Source organism: Camponotus floridanus, unplaced genomic scaffold (assembly GCF_003227725.1).
Source record: "Camponotus floridanus strain SB8 unplaced genomic scaffold, Cflo_v7.5 scaffold12, whole genome shotgun sequence".
Lineage (NCBI taxonomy): Eukaryota > Metazoa > Arthropoda > Insecta > Hymenoptera > Formicidae > Camponotus > Camponotus floridanus.
Window position 1 is genome coordinate 1,097,845 of NW_020229237.1, and position 22,554 is coordinate 1,120,398.

Below are 22,554 nucleotides of genomic sequence, written 5' to 3' on the forward strand. Positions count from 1 at the left end.
TATAGATTTCATCACGATCGAGAAATAGCACTCAGGTGGAGTTGGTCTTTCGTGAACGCACAAATCAATCTGCTTTTTCAAATATTTCTCGTGACGAGAAAGTAAAATTGTTAAAAATTTTTACGTAATTAATTAAATTCTCTTCTTATTTTTAAACGAAAAAATTTTTACCGTGATTGCACACGCTTGTATTAAATTTTTAACGCAAAGCAAATGTCGTTTAATAAATTATCGATTATGCTAAATGTCAAATCGCCACGTGATTATGTTTGAAATAATTTAAAACTTTTTTAAGTATATATTATTTTAATAGGAGAAGCAGAGATATGGGATATAAGAGCAATACAATAAAAAACTCCAACATTTCATCGTTTATTTAATTCTCTTATATATTTATTTGCATAAATTACGAATAATAATTAATACATCTATTATGCACAATGTTGGAATCACCGTTTTCTTATTCGTAGGTTTTTCTATCCAGCATTTTGTGATAGATGTCTCTAAGCCTGCGGGATTCTCGAAATCCCGGTTTTCGGTAGAAGAAAAGGAAATGAGAAAAAAAGAGAAAAGAATAAAAAGATATAAAAATAATTTATCACACTCAATAGACATCTCTCGTCAATCGGGTGCCTTCTTTATCGCGCGCGCGAAAGTTACTTTTTATTTACAAAAATTTCTTATAGGAGAAATATCTTACGGCCGCTAATCGCCTCGAATTACTGCAAAATATATCGCTATTATCTATTTATGTACAATTACGCGTCTTTATTTACTCGAGATTGTTCATTTCTCCGAAGGAGTTAATATAAATCGCAGGAAAAATACCTTCAGAATAAATAATGCTTTACGAGACCACACGACGCTCGCATTAGATCGATCACTTTAAACATGGGCTTTATATATATGCAGTAGGATAAAATAATTAAAGGCTTCTTTTTGACAATGATCTATCATAGTTATAAATAGATATTATAAATAATTTGTTCTATCATAAAAGAATAACAATTATGCAAACATTAAAGTAAAGTAATTTGTAATCAATGTATCAATAATGAAAGAGAGAGAGAGAAAGAGAAAGAGAGAAAAATATAAATTGAATTTGAATACAAATGGATGACGGTTAAATGCCTAATAAGAGCCTTATTAGCCTTAAATTATTTTCTTCTACCACTGTGACATCTAAGATGTCAGAGTGATCTTTCTTTCTTATAGGTAATGATGGATCATCATACTGGTACTTGTACCGGTGCACCGACATTTACACACCGCTTCCATGCATCCCTTAATCTTTCCGTCTCAAAATCTTAAGAATCTACGATCGCGCGAACGCTGTTCACCATTTCAGTCTTTAATACGCGTCACGCGACATAATAAATATATGTGGTTTCGAGCGTAATACTGGAGATGATGAGGCCCCGCGGATTCGCGCGGGTTTTACGACCTCGGATACATCCGACGAGTCCCGCGGCGGGATCTTTCGCAGGATCAGACCTTGAGTCGTCCGCTAGAGAGGCTATTAGAATCTATCGAGCTAGAGAAAAAAATAGTTTCGTTTGTCTTTGCCATACCGTACTTTGACTCCAAGGTTTTGCGAAAACAGAGCGAAGTTCGATCATTTAATCCTGCGTGAAGCTCCTCCAAAATGATCGAGATTTCCTCTATATCGAGTTGACCGAATCCGTTTTAAAGACATGTGTGTACCGTCTTTGTTGTCCTGCACTTCTGACACTTGACCTCGCAGCACCAGTGGAAGATGCAGGCGCACCTCTCGATCACCACCATCTCCTGGGTCTTGTAGCCTCTGCCGCAGCACATCAGATCGCAACCGTCAACACCTAGACTGGTTTCGTTGCACTGTCGCCCATGGGTACCCAGGATACCGAGTTTGGGATTCTTCTCGCAAAACGCCGGAGACTGCTCCAGATAGACGAGGTCTTTCGGCCCAGGGGGTTTGTGCTCCGGATTGTATGGCTTTAGCTGCAAGTTGTAGCGCTGCCGGCGTGAAAGACCGTCGCGATGCTGATGCACGGAGTTAGCCAAATTAGCGTTACTGCGCACGCGATCCGAATTGCTGACCATTACTCGGGAGGCCCCGTCGAAGCGGTCCTTCAGATTATCGCCGACCACGCGGAAACTTGGCAGCCGCATCCAGCAAGTTTTCACTGTACACGAGCCAGACATACCGTGACACTTGCACTCCTGACGCATTTCCGAAGACACGTGCTGTAATAAAACGGACACGACACCCTGTAATTTTTCTCGTCGATTTAAATATTTGAATATTCGCGATATTTTCTCACATCTCTTTTTCGCGTCTGGTTGTTTCATACCAATTAAACACAATTTCGACAAATTTGAAAACGTGATAAAATAGAAAAAATATAATATATTATAAATTTTGAATATTGAAATTGGAAGAAATACTTTCTTTTTCGAACAGGAAGTAGTAAAGAATAAAGAAAATGATTTAAACTCTTCTAATGATTTTTTTCTTTGATTTTTTCAGATATCACAAAAATGATTTTAAAACATGATGAAGATGCGTCCTCTCTTTCTCTTACCGTTCTGCCAGCTTCGTTGTTATGCAGATTCATCTTTTCGCGGAGGTTTCGACCACGTTCGCCGGTATCAACGAAATCGCGGGAGAACGTGAAGCCGTATCCGATGTTATCCGAGCAACCACCCCATTCCCAATCCCGAACGGCGGATGATGTGCGTGATTGGTGAGTATAGTCACAGGAACACGACTGAATGCTGCCCTCGCTGCATGCTCTCGCGATACTGTGAGTCACAGCCGCGCTCGTGATGGCATAGATGAAAGCGGTCTCTCGACAACCTACAAAAAAATTGCGGGAAATTTATGACGCGTACCATGCTGGAAACTAAATTCCCCGTTGAGCGAACGGGAAAAATGGAGACAGAACTCGAAAAGTGTTGTTTTAAAATCCATGATATATTATCGTAATTTATTGCCACATTATTGTCTTTTTCTTCTTAATTTTATTTATACCGAGTTGTACAATATATTATATTTTTCTGCGAATTTTCTGGCGAACCAAAACTCTTGGCAGTTATGATTTTGTCTCCATCAGAGAAGTGCTATATATTCTTGACGTAGGCACGTTTATTCTTCTCTCGACTAAACGATAAGAATACTTTTATACTCGCCGAGAGCGCGGACAAGACGCTCACGGTGTTTGGTCGTGTGGGAGGTGAGCGATGACGTCAGACAACATCTCAATCCTCCGCAGGAGACTACCTGCGCGAGAAGTCCTCGCAGGTGGAAGGTAGCGAAGGGAGAACGGGAGGATCGTGGGACGAGGAGAACGACAGAGAGAAAGAGGCAGAGCGAGAGATAGGAGACGGTACGTGACCTTAACCCTGAGTGGGCTGACCTGAAGCACCTCGACCTTATCTGCATAAGGCGCAGGTGTTTGCCGGCTCCTTTTGTGCCGGTGAAGATATCACGAGGGAAGAGCGGACGAAACGATTTCGTAAATTGCGAGCTCGCACCGTCCCAAGGTAATGTCCCATTAGCGAAAAAGATATTATATTGCGCTTTAGCTTTTTAAGGTATACATTTTTTTATTCATTTTTTTTTTGTTTTAAATGTGTAATAACGCAGTCAGGAATTATATATACGATTTAATAATATAATAGATAATTATTCGCGACGTTTTAATAGCTTATAATAATATATAATAAATTAATAAATGCTGGAAAATGCGATGAATACCTTGACTTCTCTAATTATCATTGATATCGAGCTCGAATCTTCAAAGTGACTGATTAGAACTCGGCGAGAAACTTTTCTTGTCCGATTGGACGCGCGTGCGTATCGAAATAAGACGGAATAAGACGTTCGTCCTTAAGCAAGGGATGTTTTCCGGTACGATAGTGATGACCAGATGATCATCCGTAACGAATTAACTCGGGCTACGAATTCCAAATTCGTTACGTGTCTTTTTCGTTGTAGTGACATCTCGAGCTTCCTTTTTCACGAGTGAACCACTACGAAGCACAGAGAACAGATAGAACGAAATCGTAAAAGAGAAAGAGAAGAAAGTGAGAAAAGAGCAACGACGATGATTTTCTTTAATCCCCGTACAAGACGTCGTTGGCAGAAGCGAGAGCAAGAACGACGAAGAAAAGCGGAGAGATTTACGCCGTTACACCCTATTACACATCGTCTCGTTTCCTCTCGCTTCGTCCTAAATTCGATCAGTTCCAGATATTATTTATCATAATGTCAGAAACTACCATGACAGAATCATGAATTATACTGTTCGTGGTCACTTCTTCTAGACAAATCACGTTGTTTGTTCAGAAAACTGACAATGAGAGCGAAAAGTGTTATAGATTGTTATCTGACAAGAAAAGATGTACAAAGCCGAGGAAGATTAATCGTTAACTTAACCTGAACATAATGCAAGAAATATTTGTTACATGTTTCTAATAATTTTCAATAATGGCGCATATAGCTAATATACTAAAATTGCTCAATCTTAGAAATTTCTCATTATTATCGAGATACTTTAAATCTTATAACATTTATTTTTTTTTCTCGCTCTGTAGGTTTCGATACATTTTCTATTTTCTTGTTCGAAAGAGAATATTTTTGATATTCTATTATTAATATAATATAATTTTTTTAATATTTTAGGCAATATATTTATTTTATCTTTATTATAAGAAATGAAGAGAGAGGACTTTATTCAAAATAATAATAAATTAATTTTTTCTTTTTCTTAGTAGATAAACGGAAATCATATATTGGCAAATATTAATAGAATACTCGTGCTCGCTGAATCATATCTGTAAGAATGAGGCTAATCGTTGGCGGCGAACGCCCTCGATAAACTCGTTGCCTTGTTGAGAGAAGTTCTCCTTCGTAGTTCGCGGAAACCAATCCGTTCAATTTTTCTTGGCTTTTACGGATTTTACGATTTTCAAACAATCGGATTGTCATCCGCAGATAAGCGAGTTTTCTGAAGACGCGAAAGAAGACCGTTATCGACACGCGCGCACAGAAGAATAAAATACAAGGAGAAGAGATAAATAAGGAGCGCGACGAGGAGAGATTCGGTGCGAAGGAAAGTATTAGACGGAGGGAAAAGCGACTCGCGATGATTCCGGTGCTGCGATTGTTTGCCCTCGGCGAATACGCCGTTCCACGTACGATAAATAGTTTGACGGCGGCTTTATCAACTCGTTCAAATAGCATGAGCAAGTTGGAGGCGCAGCCAGAGTGTGCCCGCAAAGTAAACACCAGCGCACACATTGATGAGAATTTCTTGGTCATGTTCGAGCATTGGTCCGGAATCTGTCCCTGACAATAGGCGGCAATATTTGGGACAGCGGACGGATTTCGAATATTTCGGGTTCGAAACGCGCGGTATTTCGAAACTTTCATAAAAGATTAACACAAGTTAGATAATTTCTGCAGAAATATGCATGCCTAAATATTTTCGGTTGTAATTATTCATTTTCTTTGTTAATTTTATTGAAAATTTCATGCAATCGTAACTTGACATTAATTACTCCAAATTATATGAATCGAATTTTTCTTGATTATTATTTCAGATTTGATAAACATTCAAATGACATAAACGATGAAACAGCATTAATTGTTTATTGTTAAATTATTATGAGAAAATTAAATTTCTGCGAAAACATGTAATACATATAACTACAATTGTTAATCTAATACAGAGAGAAAGTATATCAAATGTATACTTTTCAAATCATAGATTATCTGATAAATTTAATTTGGTAAAAATTTAATTGAAAATGGGATTTGAAAATGGGATTTATAGCTCGTGAAAAAAAAACGGTTGACGTCTCAGTCTCAATGCAATATATAGAGCAATATCCGCGATCTCGTTTCGACTGTCGTTCTCAAGATTGTCTTAAGCGACATCGTCGCGCATCTTTACGAGGGACATTTGCGTCTCGGCTGAAATTCCATGGAGATAAAATCGTTAGGAATTATTGCTACTGTCGCGCGCGGTCCGAGTTCCTGTCACAAGACATGGAACGAGTTATGGTGCAACCACCTACGCGTGGAATTTAAAACAATGTACTGGCGATGGTGGTCTTCTATAACGTGATATCGGCGACGTGATGATTTATGTCGATGTGTCGTAATACAGCCATTAGACATAAGATGATAGCCTGTAATGTCAAATAATAGGCTGTACGCTGAAAATCGCTTACAATGATTCATTACGAACGTTTATGAAGAATGGAAAGATGAATTTATTACTTGCACTGTGACAGAGATTGTCATTTCACAGCAACTCAAGATGTCAACGTAAAAAAAAATGCGAATTTGAAAGAATGGCTATAAAATGGCTATTATTCTTAATGGACGCACAGAAAATTAAGTTGTTTGTTCAAGGATGATAAGCATTATGCAACCATAAAGATACGTTCCGACTTTATAAATGAAATTATTATAATCATTTATTATAGTTATTATATGCACATATATACATTTTAATTTTATATTCATATTTTAAATGCTCGTTGAGTTTTTTTAATATTCATATATATAATATTTTTATACACGTTTGTTATTTTAAGGATATGCATGGAGATTAGTTAAATTAAATTACACACGTACATATTATCTCTCTCTAATCTATCTCTCTCTAACCCAAATATATTAAAATATTATCTAATCCCCAAATATATTAAATTAACGGCTGTGCGAAATTATATAAATGTTAAAAAAATCCAACACAGACATTTAAAATAGTTCCCTCGCTTATATTTTACTTTTGATGTCGTTGACGATATTCGGCGAAAATAAGACGAGACAAAAAGAGAAACCGAGAACAGGCAGGACAGTCTTGAGGAACTCGAAGACCGCGAAGTAACACGGAGCGCCATATAGACCCGCGGGCTTGTGGGGCACCGCTTGGAAGCAAACAAGATGTAAAAATCACAGGGGGACCCATTGGGTCGCGGCTCACGTTTTCGCAAGAAACCGTGGCGTGCCGTCGACACATGTAGCCCATCATAGGCCGCGATTTATGGCGGCGTAACGCCGCAAAAACGTCTGGTGACGCGCCATATAAGACGGTGTCCTGCGCCTCGTGCACTGGACAGGTATCGATTGAATTTATTCTGCAAACGGTCGGATTACGTCGATATTCGTGGTGAAAATATCCGAGCCTCGTCCGGACGAACATGTCACTGATAAAGATAAGATTAGAAAAGTTGAAAGCCAGAGAATGATCGGAAATGGGATTATGTATGTGGATTTATTGATTCATAGGAAAATGTAATCTACGATTCTAACCGGTGTAACTGTCTGTGGAATATAATCAGAAGCGGTAAAAAGAGATTGAAATTTGTTACGAATTTGTATTGTGGAAATTCTTTATGCCTTTCCTTGCAGTTTATCTTGCATTGAAACTCGATTTATGAAATCATGAAGATGAAATGTGCAAATCGCAATGTCATCTCGTGGAATAGGATATACTCGTACAAGCCTATAACTAATTGCAGGACTTCTTTCGCTGATTATTTGTCCCTTATTGATGTAGAATATAGAATAAAAATGAAGAAGATGGAGAAAGAGATGATTATAAACCATAATTATTCGCATATTACGCTGATTAATTGAAACTATTCTTGTATTAGAAATTTCACATTCCTTTGTCAAGGCATCTCAAAAATTCAACGAGAGATCTATATTTTTCAATATTAATTCTATTCTTCCTCATTAAATTAACTTACACGGGCTCATTCGTTATCGATGATGCAGCTTTTTTTTGCTGGATAATTTTGGTTGCGACCGTCAGATGTAATCTGGCGGAGAAAAAGACGGCATTGCGCGTCCGATGCAGCGGGGTCTCGCGAAGTTCGCAGTTTACCGAGCAATTAGGCTGTGGGACTTGCTTTTGCGAGCTATAGTGTGTGTCGAGGAAAAGGAAGATGCAGAAGGCGAGAGGAAGAGACGCGCGAGAAAGGAGCAAGAGAAGAGAAGAAACGAGATGGAGAACGAGGATGGAAGGCGAGGGTACCAATGCGGTAGGTGGCTCTTGGCGGCGAAATGATTACAGGCCGCGAACGCATTCACTACCAGCTATAATATTGAGTACAAACGCAGCCAAAAGTATCCATCGAGTCTCCGAATCGGGAAAGTATCCCTCCTTGATTCGATACTAATCCTGTCGAGTATCATTTACATCAGCACAATGATTGCGTACGACATTTAAATGTAAACGTCCGATTCGTGTTAGTTGTGTCGACACAAAAGTTTCGGATCATACATATTAATTAACATTCGCGATTTTTATCGAATCGCTAATTATGCGTTCCGCGCAGACATATGAATATATTAAGGATATCTTACTCATGTTATTAGACATTCCAGCGTAGATTGATAACTTGGCCTATACTTAATAATATATCCGCGCAAAAACGCGAAGAAACTAATCTATCCGTATACAGAATATCTTTTATTCCTCAGACACGACGAATATTTAATATATTCAAAATGTACATAGGCATTTCTTTCGCAATAAGCGCGATAAAAATCTTGTAACACGAGACGGGAATCTCTATGTGATTTTCTATTTCTAGCGCAATGGATACCCGCGATGAAACGTCACGACGTAGCCGGTGACGTGAATGCGGAACCAACCGATTGCGAAACTCGTGTTCTTTCTACAGCTTGAAAATTTATATATCCCTATTCCACACTTTCACGAGTTATATTTCCGGCATGACCGCCGACAGTTTGATGTTACATTAGAACGTGGTGCTAATCCGGAAACGACCGTTTAAGCCGGTGTTCGACTGCGAGTTCTTTCCGGATCCCCCTCTGATCTCTCTTTATTCTTGCGACAAGTACGAGAGCGCATTACTGCTCGCTGATAGTAATCTGCGTTTCCCCTGTGTGAGAGCTCGGCAAAGATCAAATCTCGAGGATCTATACGAGGACAAAGGAGATATGAGAAGCGAGAGCGGCAGCGAGAAGAGCGGAAGAAACTGGTCCGCGCTCACACGAGGCGATGAAGACGAGAGGTGAAAGGTCGAGAGTCCGGTCTCTCGTAGAAGCTACGAGAGATCCTGCAGCTTATTACGGAAAACGAGGAGGACAGAGTTTGTATCCAACTCCAATCGCGATAATTTATTAAGAAGCAATTACAAATTTTGTTTATTAATTTTATGTGCAAAAATAATCAATCACTTGCCACACATCTTGCGTGTCTACGAAAGTGTATTTTATATATGCGCATGTTGCAAGCAAGAATATTATTTTCCCCGACGTATTTATGAATTTGTCACTTACGTGAATTTTATTTATTCGTTAATTATTTTGTGATACAAGCTTTCTACTGCGTATTATATCAACACGTCAGGATGGTTTAATTTAATTTTGACAGGAATGACATTACGAAGCTCTCTTCTGAAGCGCGTGACATGTTTTATCGCACAATTCATTTGTAATAATATTCTATCGTGTCTTGACGGAACATGTATCATAGAGTGTAAAAATGGATTCTCTCGTCCCTACCGGCGTTATTATCCATCAGTGGCTTTCTCGGAGCTTGATTAACACGTCAAGCGTTATGGATACCACATGACGCTCTCGCTTTTCGCTTACAGGTGTCATATAAATGCCGTACGTTACCGTGACAACCGTTCAACTTGCGGAATTTCTAATGGCTATTGCATCGCGTCTCTCTGTTCCTTAATGGCTATAAAGTATAGTAATAACGCACAAGAAGTACACGTAATTTGGACGTGATATCTCTGACGCGTATGCAAAAATCGGATATGCATTATACATGTTGCATTATGTACGTCAAAACTGAATATATTAAACGCTTTCGTAGAAACCTCATAATTGGGTAAAAACTTAACGAACGTAGATTTCATAAATATGGCATTTCGTAATATTTTATAAAGGACATTCAAATAAAATAAGGTAGCTTATAGTAACTTAGATCATGAATTTCGCGATATATATTATATTTTTGAAAATATATTTAAGAATATATATCAAAATATATTTCAAAATATATTTTAAAATATATTTCAAAATATCTTTAGATAGTACGAATATTTAATTTCTATGTATATTGCTGGTGTGCGACAAATGCTCCGAAGCAATAGCGAGAATAAAATCACGCTGGAGGGTGAATCAGAAATAAAAAAGGAGGGATAGAGCATTAGTACGAAAGATACGAATCTCTCTGCAAATAGATATTAGTATTAGTCACAGATGCATACGTTATATAATCGCCAATCTGCATTAGTTTCAATCGTCTCGTGTTGCAACATTGCAACGAAACGTATCTCGATACACAGGCTCGTGAAAATAACACGCAAAAATCTCTCGCTCTCTACCCTTTCTCCTAGCTTCCTTGCCCCTCTTCCCCTTATCCCTCCCTTCGCGACGTGTACTTCTTTTAGTTTTACTAAGTGGCCATATGGGGACATTCGACATAATGGGGTGGGAGCGGCTCGAGCGAAAAAGCTCGGCTTACAATCGCCTCGACGAGATCTAAAAGAGCCGCAGGGGAGCCAGAACTGGTACGAGAAGGTCCATTATCAGGTTGCAAAACATACATCTGGTCGGTGAGGGCACGTGCCCGGGGCCCTCGGACGTAGGGCACGCCCTCCAAGACCCCCTGGCCCCTTCTCCTCTCCTTCTCGCATCATCGCCTATGTACCTTCGCCCTTCTAACCCCACGACGACTTGGAGCCTTCGTGCCCCATGCACTCGATCTACGCGATCGTTCGCACTCGAATGAGGTGTTAATGCGCCTTGTCGAAAGCACCGCGGGTGCCTGATCACGGTCTCTTTAATGGTAATAGAATAATATTTATACTTTACGAATGTATGTGTGTAATTGTCTATTAGGATTAAGAGCATTTTATATATTGCATTAAAAGTATTTTATATAAATTTTATGTACCTCTGAAATGAAATCAGTATATTATTACTGAAAAACAGTGAATAACTTCTGATAATCTTAATTTTTTAAATATTTATGGATATAGCAAATTAAATCTTGAAAGATCATTACATAATTGTAGAGAGAATATTTTTATTTTGCTTTATTTAACAAATATAATTTTAGATTTATATTTAAATTCTTTTTTATACAATTTGCATTATAACTTATATATTACATATTCAATTATATTTTATACAAATCTATAAATTTAATAAATTAATTCATAAGATATTTATCGTTTGATTGTGTATATAATCGAGATAACTAATGTAAAGAGAAGAAATATGATCCATTCGAAGTAACACGCTTTTCAACCAGATAAGAGACCAATGATGTCGTTTTAAATTGACTCTACATCCGCTGAATCCATAGCTTATCTCGAAGGTATCGTTCACTCGGCGATTATTGCGATGACGCATTGCGATGACGAGATGACGACCTTATTACTTAATTTACCAAGTGTTACGAGACGTATCGAGAGTCTGTGTTGACTTAAGCAAATCGACAGATTTGTCACTCGCAATCTTAAGGAGCCCTCTTTCTCTTTCATTCCTTTTTCCTCTTTCATTTCTATCGCATTGAAACTTGTCTCCAATAAATCTCTATCGAGAGTACCGGTTCGGGGGGATAATGTGGTACAATAAACGATCCTTTAAAATATAAAATACATCTTTTTATTATTTATATGTCTTTTTATTTTTTCGATTTTTTGAAAAGCATTAGATGAAGACATTTATTTCTTATTATTTTTCAGTAAACTTTATTTTGATGGAAATTTAAATACCCCTTTGAGAAAATTGATAGAGAGAGTGAAACAAAATTTTTAATTAAGTCGTGCATTAAGTAATAATTATATTGAATAATAATTATCGATGGATATAATATTTTCATAATAATAGTTTTCATTGCTGTTCAAAATTCTTCGTGAGATTACACGTATAAGATTATTAAACTCGATTAATTACTTACCTTTATCGACGATCTTCCCGAAGAGATTTTTTCCTCGAAGAAAATTCTTTGTCGAGCAGTTCCATCGCCGATTGCGAAACTGATATTGGCACTCGGCGACAGCTTGATTCGCACCCCTGGATATTGCCTGAAGTACTCCAGGATTATCTCTAATGAGCTTTTTCTGTTTTCTTCTCAAATTCCCATAGACCGATGAATCCAGCATGGAAGTCGGTGACACTGGCAAGAAATTGTTGGGTTCGTCCGCTTTCGCAATACCCCTGGAAATGTAAACCGACATTATATCATTTTTGATATTTTTCACAATTCATTCAAGGAAAATTTATTATAAGGGCTATAAAATAGTCTCGTTTGCAGCAAATATTTTATGAAACTGAAATGAAGGAATACAATGAAACATAAAGAATATAAATTTCACGAAGAAAAATTAAGTAAGAAAAGAAGAAAAAAAATTTCAAGAAACAAGATAAAATAGGAAGACGTACAAAGTTAAAAGTATTTATTAAAGAGTCCTTTAAAATCCACCGAAGCGGTTCCAGTCTGCAACCATTAAGGTTCATTCACTTTGGACAATTCTTCAAAGTTTTGTTCACATTCCAGAAAGGGTTACGATCAGTCAATGTCTGAAATGTGAATCTTTCTATAGACAGACGTGAAGCGTTAAGAATGTTTTCAAACAGGGTTCGTGTTAATGAAGAGAGTTTTCGAGTAAAATAACTCCCGTGATCCAGCAGTACTTGATGTTTCTCTTGTCCTCGAAAGATTCTGATCATATATATATATATATATATATATATATATATATATATATATATATATATATCCTTGACATGGACGTTAAAGCGCGCATAGTGCGCGCGCTTTCATGATATTATCAATTTATATGCAGCCATGTTCAACGGCGGTCGAGCTAACTCCGGTCTCGACTAATGCAAAGAGCTTAATGCAACGCGATCGCTGGTAAATTCGCTTAATGAGACCCTGTGCATTCGTTTTGGCGAGCGCGCGCATCGTTATCGTGCGTGTCGCGTATTACATGGAAGTAATAATGTAACGCACAAGCTATGTACGCATATATCGAGCCATATCGCGGGAATAAATTTTAATTACGCGGCAATACCGCGAACGATAATGCGCATCGTCATCTGCCGCGATTGCATTTGTCCTATCCGGTTTACAACGCGACAGGTGATCGTGCAATCTGAAAGAGGAAAATTTTTATTAAATGAAGTTTCAATTTATAGTCAATAATTTGTAAATATTTTACTTGTCTTATTATATTTGGAACATATTTTGTTACATGCTTTTCTAACCCGTCATTTGCCATTTCATATTAATGTTATAAAGAATGTAATTTTAAACTTTGTTTGATTTATATTTTGATTCATGCTAAATAAAAATTATGCCTTATTAAAATCATTTCTGGTAAGAATATCAAATAACATTAAATAAAATGTAATTAAATGATTTATATTATTCCAGGAATTGTTAGCAAAATTTGGTGTAACCCATGGCGTTACGATTTAAACGGTGATTGTCAATGCGAAATGCCGATTTCGCGTGCAAAAAAGCGCGCTTTCAGGAGAGAACAGGTAGCGCGAGAGAATGAGAAGCGACGAAGGTGGATTAGCACGAAAGACGAAACTGGTTCAGCAGTTTCGATCAACGGTAGCTCGTCGTCGTATGTATATAGGGTGTATCGGAGTTTGGTGTAGATTCTTGGATGAATTTAAATTTTGATTTTTCTGTAAAAGAGATGTGTACGTGATGAGACATCAGCTTCTCCAGACAACTTTTTAATTTTAATCATAAGTACTTTAATAACTGAGATGCAAATAATTGGAACAATTTCGTAACTTCTTTATATTCGAAATTATTTATAATGTTAGTCACTTATAATCAGAAGTTATTAACAGCTTAACATGGACAATATCGATATTCTTTATGAGCCGGCTCTTTGGTTTTATAGATTGTAATTTGGTGAAAGCGACCGACTTTTGATACACCCTATGTATATATAAATCAAGCTGCCGCGCGAGTCCGGCCTGTGAAAGAATTCGCGTCTCGATCGATCGAGCATCGCGCAGAAAAACGTTTAAATGCGCTCACGGTGCCCTTCGTGGGAAGAAGGACGCGCGGTCCTCGAAGAAATGCTGGACCGCGCAAAATGCATACTGATCAAACATAGTAAGAAACGTGTTGTGATCCGCTCTTAAACACGGAACAATCGGAAAGCAGATGGCAGCTGAGGGTGATTTTAATTAGACACAGGGCTGTTATTTTACACATCCTTTATCATAAATTTAATCGTCTCCTTAGGAACAAATGTGATTATTAATTATATACATTATATTGTATATAGCATTATAAATATTTCTTTCTCTTCAAAAGCGAGTTTGAAGTTCAAACAATGCTAATGTCATAAGCACTCTTCGTGAGAGAAAAACTTGACGAAGTCCAAACAGGATCGTAAACGTCCACGGTTGATTTGCCCCGCGTGAAAAAGCGCCAAATGCGTCTGATATTTGTTGTTCTTTAACGAGAGACCGCGCGCGACCCTTATTTAAAATAGCTCGCACGCGCTGGGATCGAATCAGTCGTCGCCCGGCATAATAAACAGGTAATCACTGTCGCCGCGGCTCCGTCGACGCTTCGCTTTCGTCTGGGCGGAAATCGAGGCTCTGACAGTAACCGGGCTATGCGTGGCGCCCACTGCGAAATGACTGTCAGCCACCCGCCTCTCGTTGACACTTCGAGAAGCGAGCTAAACAAACTCGGATTGGTGGTAAGCACGTGGCCAGATAAAAGAAGACGGAAGATTGTTCCTTGATATTGAAATAGAAAATAGTATTCTACATACAAGAACTCTCGAGCAACGCAAATATAATGCACGAAATAATACTACGCTTCACGAATTCAATGAATGAAAAAAAAAGCAAAGTCGAATATAAGCTGAGACAGCACATATATCCAAATGGAAAAGACGCAACATCTCAGAAGAGTACTTCCTTATATCATTTCAATGCAAGAGCCATAAGAAAATTAAAAATTTAAATGAATTTTGCACGATTTTAAGCAGCCAAAGTGTCACGTTAAAAAATAAATACGACAGAATTATATTATATATATTATTACGTGCAAAAATAAAAGGGGGAATAGAATATGGAATAAAATGCGGAATTTGAACACTATCCTCGCATCGCAAATCTTGTGTATTGCCAGAATGCGCAACACGAGACGACCCATCGATTCGTCACGCGCGATCCGCGAACTCGCGCGGTTGATGCGACGTGTAATGCACTCCGTGCATCGGCAATGCATTCAATAAGCGATGTCCATAAATAAGCGACGCCACGGACCGGTTAAGATATATCTATTGCTTGTAATTTACGTCGGACTGAAAAGCTCAGGGACGACTCCCTCCGTCCTCTCTTCCTTCGCATACTTTCTACCAGACAATGACCGAGACGCAAATAATTTATTATGCCTGACATAAAGATAAAAAAAAGGAAGAAAAGAGCAATAACGATCCTCCAAAGCTTCGTAATAATAGAGAAATACGTTGAAAATTCCTGTCGTTATCACTGAATTAGCTACACGTGTTTTAGCTTTGTATTTCTTCCAGAATATGTGAAATCTACACCAAAAGATTTCTCTTTTCTGTAAAAAGTAAAAATAAAGAAATAGAAAAGATAGACATAAAGGTTTAGAAATAATTAAAAAAATTAATTGTAAACAATTAGCTTTAATTAATGTTTGCAGAAATAGTTTTAGATAGAAGCATGTTTCGATTTATGTACTAAAAACATTAATAGTTTAATATCAAGATTCGTTCAATCGAATGATCTAATCAAATGAATGACAAGATTATTGTTTATTTTGTATCAATTCCGTAACTTATGGGATCATTGTTTATCTTAGATGAATTCACATTATGATGACGCTATTTCAGCATCGAGAGCCTTATCTTTCGCGTGTGTTATTCGCACTTCTTAAATCGAACGACATATAATTACATACGTAGAGGATATATTAAACTCACAGGATACATAAGACACTTTGATTTCTTTAGAAATGATATACAAAAGATCGAGTAAAATTTATACGTGACATATTATCGAGATTTTATAGACGATTGTAAATCTTTTTGTTCTCGAATGTGTCCAGATCCGTACTTTTCTTGCCAACGTTCGTCTCGGAATAAGCGTGTTTTCCCGCGTGTATAAGCGTTCCTTTCCCGTGGCAGAGCGACGTATTCCGACGTATGTCATTTCTAACGTGACTCCGTCCATATCTAGAACAGCAACGTTGGTCGCGAATCAGGTCACGAGATGTCATGAATCAGACAGAGAGCTTGTCGACGTCTTTTTCATTCGATCGACCGATTTCTCGTCGTAGGAGAAGCATGACTGTCACTGTTGCGTACATCTCGCTCCTGATTCTCATCCCCGAGAATCGTTCTTATGTTGATAAATCGACCACACTTGAGATTACCGGTTCGCGACGAAAGCGACAGGTACAAAATTGTAGCGATCGTTAGAATCGCGATCGCGGTGAACATGCGGAAAGATGTTCATCTGAAATTCGAAACACGAGTGATTAATGGCGATGCAGCCGACATCCCGTTTGTGTAGAATGTTGCATGTGACATGTTATCTTGTTCAATGATAACGGAGCATCTATAAACAACTTCATTCTTGCCCCAATGATGGATAATATATAATATCAGTTGAGAGAAACCGAGCGTATTTAAAATTATAGCCAATAATGTATTTGAAAGAACGGATCACATCAGCATCTTACGTATAGATTTATAATGAAATAGATTTTTTGTTTACTCCAAAACTTGCATATCCTGAAAGCCAAATTGCTTTGCTTTTGCAAGTGCGCCTTGTTTTACAATGAAAAACTTTCGGTTGTTAATATTTTACAGAGGATGTTTTCAAAAATTTATAAACTTTAATTCAGGAAAATTTTTTTATTTCGAAAATACCAGATGATTTCATGGAATAATAATATCGATTCTGTTTGATAAAAATCACATGGAGCAATGGCAATAATTCGAAGTTCAAGCACTTTTTCGCGAAGATAGAAAAATATACGAGATTTAATTGACTATGTGTGTAGCAAAAGTAATTACAAAATTAAATATTGCAAAATCTATAAGGTCTTTTATGTTGCAAATAATTTTTATTCGTGTCCACATAATTAATTGTCATTATTAACGTCCACCCCAGATGCGGCCACCCAGGTCGTGCGATAACATGCGTTGGATCAGTGCGTATCGACTCTTGGACCGGTCTACCGGTCTCGGCAATCGCCGGTTGTACCTGTCAATCGATCGATTCCGACATGTTACGATCGGCGATGAATCATACAGATAATAGATTCACGACTTTCTCTCTGCGTTTTCCTTTTAATATAATTAATCTATTTTAGTTTTATTATTTAAATTCCGATACTAATTGTTTAAATGTACATTTCTTAGGCTTGTTTATCTGTGTCTACTTGTTTTCTATTATTTATTGATTTATTAATATATTAGCCTTTTAATTTATTGTATTTATAATCAAGACATATATGGTTGATGTAGAAAATAAGACTATTAATTTATTGAGCCAAATACATCACTCTTCATTAAATAGAAAAACTTACGAGAAAAAACTTTACTTGTTCTTTAGGATTTTGAAATTTTTCTTTTTTTATTTGAATAATTTTCCAATACTGATGTATGAAATAATCTATTTCGCTTGACAATTTTTAGATAAAATTAATTGCAAAAGTAATGTCATATTGCTAAGTTAATTTATAAAGCTTATGTAAAGTTCACATCAATTACACATCAATGCTGATGACTTTAAAATATTCCTTTTCTAAAATAGATTTATTTTAATTTAGTCAAGGGTATTCCTAGACACGTACATTGTGAAAAATATCTTCAGGTAAAAATATCTTCAGTGAAAAATATCTTCTGTGTCCAGAATATATCCTTTCGTAAAGATACCTATTTAAAGGGATTTAAAGGTATGTTTAAATGTTCAAAAAGATTTTAACATCTGTTTTGAGTCGCTGCTAATAAATCATTAACAAAAAATATCTTCAGTGAAAAATATCCTCAGTGTCCAGAATATATCCTTTCGTAAAGATATCTATTTAAAGGGATTTAAAGGTATGTTTAAATGTTTAAAAAGATTTTAACATCTGTTTTGAGTCGCTGCTAATAAATCATTAACAACATGTTGTCTTGTTTATTTTAGACTTCTCTCAAAAATATACTCAATTAAAGGATAGATTTCACGCGACGTGCATCCACAACGAAGAACATATTTTGTTCCTTTTCAATTGCGGCAACTAATTTATACGTCATAATCTAAGCCGGCTCGTGGAATCAGGAGGAACGCGCGGCTTGCGTCGATTTAATTAATTTAGTAGCAATAACCATCCCTGCCAAACTGTCGCGCGAGAAACTGGACGAGACTGGTTGATTTATCGCCGGCAATTTATCGTTATAGGTGAATATTCGCCGCGGCTGTATCTCGCGGGACAATATATGAGCGCGTGAACGCTCGATCGCGCGCGAATTTTATTTACGATCGGGCTAATGAAGTTAGTCATTATCTAACACACATCGCGCGCAAGAAACGCGAATCGAAACGAGCGGAGTTAGAATTATGATTAATGAATTAATAACGATACGGACGGCGTCGCTCCCGCGATTAGCCCGACAAATGTCGGGGCAGACAGGTGTTAATGCGTGCGCTCGCATGAGAGCGAGGCGGAGTAATTAACGCACGTAGATCGTCGATTCGATTCAAGTGGTGGTAACATTTTAATTAGAAGAAACGCCGTCCGACATTGAGAGAAAAAAGATGCGATGATTTCGTGAGACATTTATTCATGATGTGTTTCTGTATATAGGCACTAGTAAGTGTAATTTCTCTGTGAGATGTTAATTATACGTTGAATGCGCATAGAAAAGATGGTGAGAATATAAGAGGGGAATTTATATGTTATTTTGATTATGTTTTCAGGAAAATATATCAAATTTTTTTAATATAGCAGACACATAAAATTTCCTCATCAATTGATGTTTTCAGCTTTGAAGGTTTTCAGATTTTTTAAACTAAGTATCTCATTTATTTTTAGTTTGTCTCTCAACCGGCAAGAATTGAGAGAGTTATTAGTATTTATTAATATAATATTTAAAATCTTAAAGAAATCATTGCTCTGAAAAATTAGAAAAAAATTCTCGAGAATTCTTCTTGACAAAAGAGTAACTTGGCAATTGCAAAACAAGAATCGGTGAAAAATAAAAACGATAGAGATTTCCGATCTTCACGGTATAAACTCGTCAAAGATCAAGGGCAGGTCCATGTGGAACAGATTCTGCCGGCACGATTTTTATTTTCGATGATTCAGCGATTGCAATCTCAATTAACGCTTGAATTGTTAGTTATGATATCATCGTTTATAGCCGGAAAAGAGTTTTTATAAGATCGGTAATCGGAGCAATAAAGCGACAATTATTGAAAATTTCCTAGTACTATGTGTATTGAATATTAAAACTATAAATTATACACGTGCTTTTTTATCAAGTTTATTCTCACACATATCTCATACATATATATTTTCTCAAATATAAATTTGATCATATTTATTAGCTTTAATTATCATTAAAATATAAAGGAATAACTGGCAAGAAATTTAAAAAGATGAATGAGATCTTTCGTCGAAAAAAGTATCTGTCATTTTCTCCAAAAATTGTATTTCATCATATTACGTATAACTTTTTAATTTTATTATTTATTGATATTTTATGTACGAATAAAACAAGAAATAGCTAAAAAATTGTACGTTATGAAAAAAATGCAATTTCGAGAAATATTTCCATTTCTTTCAAGCTCCTTCGATTATATTCAAACTTAACCAATGATTGTGTCAACAAGTCTCAACTGCATAGTGCAACTATAATTTATTTCGAGAACCTTCACACGCTTAGTGTATCCGCGATAAAAAATTTTACGACGCGACGTGTTGTTTACAAGCGAACGGAGGAACAGGACGACAGAATTTCAAGTATACTGTATTAAAGCGAAAGTCCGGGTTCGTCTTCGATACTCACCACCACATGGATCCCCTGCCGCGATTCTTATTTTTGGTGATCTCCGCCAACGACACGTACGCCGTCACCGAGAGCACAGCTAGCAACATCCAGAGCCTCATCTTCCAGCGTATGTCTCGCGCGTCTCGATCCTTACGAGTGTATCCAACGCGTAAAAAAATGCTCCGCTCGTCCTTATCTCACCGCGATCGGGAGCAAGCACCGTGCACCAATTGTATTCACTGAACGAACATCTCGCGGGATACTCGAACCTTCGTCGAACTTGCGAACCGCACTCACGGAATCGCGCGCTCACGATCCCGATGCTAATCGTCCGATAAGATCGTCCTTAACACCGCGATCCTTCCGGGGTGTCGGGATTACGATCGCCGCGATCCACCACGTCACTCCCTTGGAATCGACGTTCGGCGAACCGTATCGAAATTGATCGGCGTTATCGCACGAGGATATGCACCGTCCTCCTCTCCGCAAACACTTCTGTGCACTGACCTGAAGAACTTGGTGTCCGTTTTGTCTATCGTCGGACCGAGAGCGCGTCTTGCGAGTCTTGTCAACGTGTCGATTAGTTCTGGCAAACACTACGACGCTTAAGCTTCTGACTGGTTGCTGAATGCGACTGCCGCTCGGTGTGAACCGGCCAGGGAAATTTCACCCTCCCCGAAGGGTTCTCATCGAAGGGTGGGTGTCACCCTTCGAGAGCGTGCGAGCGGACGATTAGCGTGGTGGGAGAGAGAAACGGACGAGCACAAAATGGCCCGAGAATGTTTTATACCTGCCAACCCCCTCGGTGGTATACGCCGGCTGCTAGCTGTTTGACGATTGAGGATCGGGTCAGGTCGGGTCAAGTAAGAAGAATCATGGATTCGGAAACGCCACCGTAGATCCGAATGATTCTCGCCTAATCTCTCTTGGGAGAGGTTACGCGTGCCGCGCTCTGCTCCTTCCGTTCCGTCCCGTTCATCCGTCGGCCGTACGTGCCAACTCTCTGCTTCCTTGACGGGGAGGTTCTCCGAGTGGTAACGTGTGGCGGCGACGATGGTGGCGGTGGCGACGATGGTGCGCGCGCGTGCATGCGTGCCTGCCGCGAGCGTGCGTGCACGCGTGCTCGTGTCGGAGTACGACAATGTCAGGGGAGAGAGATGTCCTCTATTTGCCCTTTTCTCTTTCGAGCTCTCTCTTTCTCCTCACCTATTTATTCCTTCCGTCTCCCTCTCTCTCTCTCTCTCTCTCTCTCTCTCTCTCTCTCTTTCTCTCTGTCTTTCTTTTTTCTCTTTACGTCTTTTTCGTTTGCGATCCTTCTCCCTCTTTCTATCTCTCTCTTTCTCTCTCCGTTCGTCCGTTCGTTTCGCGCTGCTTGGGGGGTATGGTGCAACGAGTTGGAGAACCAATACCCTTCGACGGACAAGTATAGACCTCGGCTAGCGACTGCATGCGCTCCTCGACGGAAGATCTCTCCTCAGAGAGAGAATGGAACGCTCTCCCTTCCCCCCTGAAGCGTGGAGACTGCTGGACCCCCCCAAGACCAAGATTAAATCTTGCTCCGCCTCTGTCGGTTCGGCCTCTCTACCTCTACTCTTCCTTCACCAACGTGCGTTACGATCTCTTCGGCTTCTTCCCTCCCGGTGTCATCTGCTTCCTTCTTTCCCTCGTCAACGTCATCATTGCTTCAACTTTGCTCAGCATTCGCTAAAATGTTTCTCTTTCTTCTCCTCCTTCTCTCTCGGGATGCATGCTTTCATCTACTCTTCGCGATATTTGAAAGAGGCGTTCTAGAGTGTTGAATCAACTTTCATCATCAAGAAATATTTCTATGAGGTGGAATATAAAGTATGACTTTTGCCACGATTCTATCAAGTTCGATACTACAAATTGTATCGATAAAAAAATATTATGTTATATTGTTGTAGAAAATAGTATGTGAGATTTCTCTAATTTAATTATTTATACTTCCTAAATTAAAAATTTATACAAATTGAATTTTAATGATGATAACTAGCCCAGATGATGATTTCTCTTCACGACAGAATCATCAGTGACTATCAATGACATAAGAACTATATCATCATCGCTCTCATTCTCACGTTTGCGAGACCAGTCAGTTTCTGACAGACAGAGTCTGTCTGACAGGCGAGCACGTGGCTCTCAAGGGGAAATAGTAGGCGGGTTTTATCAAGACTACGCCCGTTCAAACCCCCACTAAGAACCCCTGCATTTCTCGCGCAAGGAGTCTGTGTATCGTGGTTCCCTACTCCTCCATCGTCCGTTTTGTCTCCCTTCCACCCTCCTTGTCCACCGCGCTCACCCGGTTCCTCTACCTTTTTTTCCTCTTTTTTTTTCATTCAGCTCTTCCCTCACTCTATGGCCCCAGTAGTTTCTACCTCTTCTGGCGCGTTGCGCCTGGCCGGTCACATCTCTTTCCTCGGGAATGCGTGAATCGAGAGGTGGAGGTGTGCATATGTGTGGGAACGCATCGCGGAA

General features: G+C 38.4%; 1 protein-coding gene across 1 annotated transcript; it reads right to left on the reverse strand.

The window, feature by feature from the left end:
- Positions 1-414: 414 nt before the first annotated feature.
- On the reverse strand, positions 415-21,280 carry LOC105258973 (protein Wnt-1). Its single transcript, XM_011270589.3, has 4 exons — positions 20,077-21,280; positions 11,955-12,214; positions 2,565-2,839; positions 415-2,226 (listed from the first exon to the last, which is right to left on the reverse strand). The coding sequence occupies exons 1-4, from the start codon at positions 20,175-20,177 to the stop codon at positions 1,687-1,689; spliced, it is 1,176 nt and encodes a 391-aa protein (XP_011268891.1). The 5' UTR covers positions 20,178-21,280; the 3' UTR covers positions 415-1,686.
- Positions 21,281-22,554: the final 1,274 nt, after the last annotated feature.

Coding starts and splice junctions, on each gene's coding strand:
- LOC105258973 (XM_011270589.3), bottom strand. CDS start 20,177: ATGAGGCTCTGGATGTTGCTAGCTGTGCTCTCGGTGACGGCGTACGTG. Junction 12,215..20,076: donor GGCAGGGGATCCATGTGGTG/GTGAGTATCGAA, acceptor TTACATTTCCAG/GGGTATTGCGAAAGCGGACG. Junction 2,227..2,564: donor ACAACGAAGCTGGCAGAACG/GTAAGAGAAAGA, acceptor GTTTTATTACAG/CACGTGTCTTCGGAAATGCG.